Below are 5,454 nucleotides of genomic sequence, written 5' to 3'. Positions count from 1 at the left end.
GGGGGGGGGGGGCGGGGCTCGGGAAGATGGCTGGACGCCGCCAGTGGTCAGTGCAAGGTCCCCCGAAGTTCAGGCGGCCTGTGCTGCGGGGGGCCGGGGGCCGCCCAGCTGTGCCGGCTCACCGCAATGACCTTGCACGGGCCGCACCACCTGCAACAATGCGGGGGGGGGGGGGAGAACCGCGCACCCGCGCCGCGGGTTGAGCCAGAAACCAGGACGATGCGGCAGAGTGGCGGCGAGAGCGGGGCACCGCCGCCCAGCCGCGCCGTCACCGCGGCGCCGTCTGGCGGCGCCCCCTGCCCGGCCCCCGCAGGTTTCTTGTTGTTCCCGGTCTGCGTTCCCGGTCTCTGCTGGATGACTCACTGGGTGTAGTAGTCCACCAGGACGGGGACGTCGCTGTTGGCAGTCAGGTCAGCAAACGCCTCGGGGTCGATCTCGCGCACCTGCCGGTTTTGAACATGGTGCGGCGCGGTGCGGCGTAGAGTTCAAGTGAGGGGGCGGCGCGCCGAAATGACACAAGTGCCAGAGGGGCTCAGAGGTTGTGGGTCACCAGGTGGATTGATCCACACTGCACAACTTGTCGCGCATGCGCACGCGCTGCGAGTGTTGCATCGCGCCCTCACCGGGCGACCTCAATGGGCTGCATTGCAGGGTTATCCTCTGCCTCAAGAAACATACTGAAGAGAGTTGGGCCCTCGGCACAGCCCCTCGGCACCCAAGGCTTGCGTTTCGCTCGAGGGAGCACAGAATCGTCCATCACAGCGCCTGGGTTGCCCCGACACGGCGTGAATGCTTTAAACCAAACATTTGTAATGCTTCAGACGCACGCCAGGCGCAATCCCAAGGCTGCGGTGGCACCGAGATGCACGCGCGCACCAGCTTGACCTGCTCCACCACCGTGGGGGCGGACACAGCCTCCGCCCTGCAGCACACGACACGCGCCCGAGTGCGTTGTCCAGCACGGAGGGCCGCGGCAGAGCCGCGCGTGCTGATCTTGATGGTCTGCATCGATGCTGCAGGAGCAGTAGCGGCCGCACTGGAGGTCAAAGGACGAGCAGAGATTTGCAGGTTTCAGTGCAAGCGGTGAGTGTGAATCTGTGGGCCCACTGGCGAAGATTTTGCCTCGGGTGGGTCTGGTGTCACCAGGCCTTGGCGCACGCCTGGCGGCTTGGGAGGGAGAGGGGCGATCCGTGTCAAGATGACAAGGTCAGTGCTCTGCAGCGGTTACACCAACATCAAAACAGCCATGCCGCCACCAGCGCGCAGTGCACAGGGGAGCGGTTGGGCCGCGTGACAGTTGTGGCTCGGCGGTCCGACCCCGAGTGCACACTTTTGCTCAACAGACAAGTCCACCTTCTGTTAGGGGATCTAGAGGTTTTCCAGGGTGCACGTAGGGTCCTCCCTCACTTAGGGGGGTCAGAGCTGCAGTGAGAGCACGAAAGCTTGCAAAGGTTGGTACAAGGTCGCCAAAGGTGATGTACAGGGCTCTCAATCCCTTGCGAAACACGCAACCAGCAGCAGAGGTCTGCGCAGAAAGGCAGACGCACAGCAAGAACATGCTGTGTTATCAGATGAGAGGGCAATACATCGGACCTCTTTTGCTGAATCGCGAGTTTGCTTTGTTTGGTGGCCTGTGATCTGTGGCCATTCACCTCCTGGTTTGGGCAAGCGTGCCACCCAGACACAGTCCTGACGTTGCAACAATTTGAGCCCCCCTAAATGTGCGCGCCTCGCCGCCATTCGCACCATAATAATCCAACCTGCTGCCCTCTTGAGGAGTGTTGCCCAGGCGAAGCAAAATCTTGTGGGGGTTACCTGCGCACGTAATGCCGTCCCACTGCAGGCACGCCCCACAAGAATACATGCTCGCACTGTCACCCTGGCTTGCTTTCCCATCTTGTATGCCCTGCCTGTTGTGAAAGATTTTGAGGGATTCCTGTTCAGGGGTCTGCAAGCCCTGCTGCCAGACAGGCGGGGCCCCTTGGGGGCCCCAAAGCTGCCTGGGCTGCTTCCTTTCCACCAGTTGCCAATGATCTCCACTACTGTATTTGCTGTCCCAACACCTTGACATGTCAACCACTGTGACTGAAGCAACAAATAGGATCCGATGTTGTTGCCCTGGTCGATCTGCTTGCTGCGCCCACGCCCGCATGGCTGCCATGTGCTCGGTCCATGTCGAGGTCCTGGCGGAGCCCGCGCTGGATCCTGCAGTGGGAGCGAGCTAGAGCCTGCAAGCGCGCATCAGATACGAAAAGTGCACGGAAGTCGAAGACACACTAAACTGCACTTTTGCACACGCAGAGGCCAGCGGTCATCACTGGTCGCGGGTCACCTGTCGGCACCCTGATCGGGCAAGATCACATTTGGGGCTTTCAGCGTACCTTAGAATACTGAATCTCAGATTTACATACATATGTGATCTAGTTGCCAGATTTTATATCGTGCAAACAAAAGCAGGTGTCAACAATCGCGCAAACTGTGCGTTGCTGCGCTCGCGCATCAATACGATCAACAGCTTGAGCCTCACTGGCACACATCTATCGCCATGAGCGCCAGCAATGGCAAACGGCGGCAGTCGCGGCGCGCTAGCAGCAGCGGCGCAAACAACGGCGTCGCGTCCTTGGCAAACTTGGAGTCCTTGGATGACCACCTCCTGCTTATGGTGCGACAATGGTGCCACACGACTTTGATTGAGGCCAACCAAGCGATCAAATTGCATGCACGCTGTTTGTGTGTGCAGCTGGGGGCTTCGCCTGCCGCGCTACGCACTCCCCAAACGCCCCAGCGCGCCCCTCGCCCCGTGTCGCGGCGCGCCCCATCAACCCCGCCACCGCCGAAGGTGATGGAGCGCTCGGAGTTCCCCGGCCGCCCGGCGCTGGCGCAGGTGTCGCGCCGCCTGAGGCGGCTGGCGGAGCACGCCTGCTGGACCCACGAGGTGCGGCGGGGCCGCGCCAGCGCTGCACAGCGCGGCGGCGGTGCTGGGTGCGCCACCAGCTGCCGAGCTCCCGCGCGGCTGCGGGCTTTAGGCAGCCCAAACGATCCAACGCCGAAGTCGCGAAGCTACCGAGAAGCTACCGTGGCATCACTGATGGCGGGTGCTTAGCCGTCGGCCACGCGGCCCCGCGAACTAGGAGATCCTCGCAGCCGCTTGCCCGGCCTTCTGTCAAACCCCCTGGACATGACGCGGCCGCAGGTGGATGGCGAGGGCTTGAGCCTCATCGATGCAGTGGAGCGCGCCCGGCCTGGAGGTGCGCGCCCTGCCTACCACCACCGGCCCCGGCTGCGTTGCCCGAACCCAGTCGTGTGCAAAGCCGTGCGCACCTGGCTCATGCGAGCCCCCAGCAGTGCCTTGCCCCTGTCAACAGCCCGCATCCACCCTCATGCCCTGAGTTAACTTGAAAATCACACAGCACATGTGTGCATACACACGCCTAACACTGTCTCACATGCGTTTCTCCTCATGCCCCAACCGCAGACACCCTGCTGCTCACGGGGCCCTTCTTTCAGGAGGCCTTCATTGCTGAGAAGCCGCTGCGCATCGTCGGCGCCGCCGCCGCCCCCGGCTGCGCCGGCGGCCGCGCGACGCTGTTCCAGCAGCGGCCGCCGGTCGTGCTTGCGCAGGCGCGGTGAGCTTGCGCGCGCCGCGCCCCGCGCCGTGCGGCCGCGTCCGCGCGGCCGGCGAGCCACGAGCAACACTGCTGCCTTTCTGCCTCCCTGCCTCCGCCTTGCGGCACCTTTGCGGCATCCCCGCCCCTCCCCTCAAACGCGCCGCCCTGGGACCCAACCGACCCTCCTTGCCGCGTCCCCCTCAGCGTGCTGTTCCGCAACCTGGTCCTCCACACCGGGGCACAGCGCGACGACACCAGCATCGCGGTGATGGGCCCAGAGTGCCAATACCTCAGATTCGAGGGCTGCCGCCTCCTGGGCGCCACCGGGTGGGTGGGGAGAGGAGGGGCTCGCATGGTATATGTGAATGGAGGCATGTGCGGCCCCGGCCCCTGGCCGTGGTCGGGGGCTGGACAATTGCGAAGATCCCGCTCCGCAGCCCGCAACTCCCACTTGCGCTCTTGCTGCTGCGCGCCCCTGCCTGGCCTGTCGTGCAGGCTGGCGCTCCCGGCGAGCAAGGCGCCGTCGGCGCGGCTTGAGCTTCACGACTGCGAGCTGGCAAACGTGAAATCGGTGGGAGCCGCGTTGTGCTGTTTGTGCACGTGTGTGTGCATGCAGGGTGTTTGCGTGTGTGCACCAGTGCCAGCTTTTGGGCCCACACAAATGCGTGCACATGTGCACAAAATGTGCTGACATCCTCACCCGTGCATTTGTGCATGGAACACTTTGGATCAGTGCGCCAAGGTGTCAAGCTGGCTGATCGTGTGTGTTTGTCTGTGCGCTTTTCTTTGCGCGTGCCAAGCTGAGTTGTCAGCTCACCGATGATCAAGCGCTCCCTCATCACCCAGTGCCCTGTGCGCACGATGCACCCTCCCCTCAAATCCCATCCCTCAGGGCTGCAGCGCGCTACAAGTCGCAACAGGCCTGCTGGTGATGCGGCGCTGCCTCGTGCGCAACAGCTCGATCGGGATCGAGATCGGGCGCGAGTGAGCACACTTTGTCGTGATCGGTTGTGATGTGACCTGGCAGCAACCTGATTGCATCCCTCGCACGTGCCTGGTTGCATGTCGTAACGTTGGTTTTTATGGGGTTGCAGCATGGGGCATGCACAACAAACTGACTGTGAACTGGTGCCCGCATGATCCTGAGTCTGCTCCCGCCCCGCTGCCTCTCTGACCTGCCTCTCCAACCTGCAGGGCCTTTGCTGACCTGTCAGGGGTGCAGGTGGGCGGGGCCCTGCACGCCCGCGCCCACGTCATAGGGCCCAGGCGGGAAGGGTCACCCCTCCGCGCCCAGCGCATGCCTGCCGCGCCGACGGCCAGCCACTGGTGGCCGCACTGCTGCCCCGCAGCCCGTGGTTCATTGGCGCCCGTGCGTTGCAAATTTCCCCTCACCTTGGCCACACACCAGCAAACACAATAAAAAACAACAACACAATTGCCATGCTTCCCTTTGCACCGCCCCCTGACCTCGTTTTCCTGAACGCAGCTCCAGTCAAACTCGACGGCGTGCCACTTGGACGGCAGCGTCTGCATCCGCAACTGCGCCATCTGGGCCAACCAGATGGTGAGGGGCTGCGGAGAAGCTGCATGGAGTAGCTGGGGGGGGGGGGGCTGCTTACAGGAATTTCATCCGATTGCATTCATCCGATTGCATCGCGAGAAGGTTGCTTGATTGTTTCAGCTTCAGGTCCTTGCCTCATGGAATGGTCAACCCTTCCTACTCAGCACGTCAAACCACACACACACACGCGCACACACACACACACACACACACACGCGCGCGCGCGCGCGCACACACACACACACACGCACACATTACAGGTCGGCTGCATGCCAACAGAGAAGC

General features: G+C 62.9%; 2 protein-coding genes across 2 annotated transcripts in view; one reads left to right on the top strand and one right to left on the bottom strand.

Moving 5' to 3' along the window:
• The window catches only part of MNEG_7125 (hypothetical protein), a gene marked incomplete at both ends in the record, with an annotated part of 1,961 nt that extends 953 nt beyond the window's left edge, over window positions 1-1,008 (bottom strand). The window contains 2 exons of the mRNA XM_014044401.1: window positions 364-443; window positions 877-1,008. Of these exons, the coding sequence (XP_013899855.1) occupies window positions 364-443; window positions 877-1,008 (212 nt within the window). The remainder of the gene's footprint in view (window positions 1-363; window positions 444-876) is intronic.
• A 1,834-nt stretch (window positions 1,009-2,842) lies between these two features.
• MNEG_7124 (hypothetical protein) lies at window positions 2,843-4,596 on the top strand (the record flags this gene model as incomplete). Its single annotated transcript, XM_014044400.1, has 6 exons — window positions 2,843-2,935; window positions 3,194-3,248; window positions 3,476-3,626; window positions 3,813-3,935; window positions 4,104-4,179; window positions 4,501-4,596. The coding sequence occupies 6 exons, from the start codon at window positions 2,843-2,845 to the stop codon at window positions 4,594-4,596; spliced, it is 594 nt and encodes a 197-aa protein (XP_013899854.1).
• Between the last annotated feature and the right edge of the window lie 858 nt (window positions 4,597-5,454).

This window comes from Monoraphidium neglectum, assembly GCF_000611645.1.
Source record: "Monoraphidium neglectum strain SAG 48.87 unplaced genomic scaffold scaffold01232, whole genome shotgun sequence".
NCBI classification, from domain to species: Eukaryota; Viridiplantae; Chlorophyta; class Chlorophyceae; order Sphaeropleales; family Selenastraceae; genus Monoraphidium; species Monoraphidium neglectum.
Note: the sequence above shows the minus strand (reverse complement) of the source record. Positions and strands in the feature narration are given on the sequence as shown.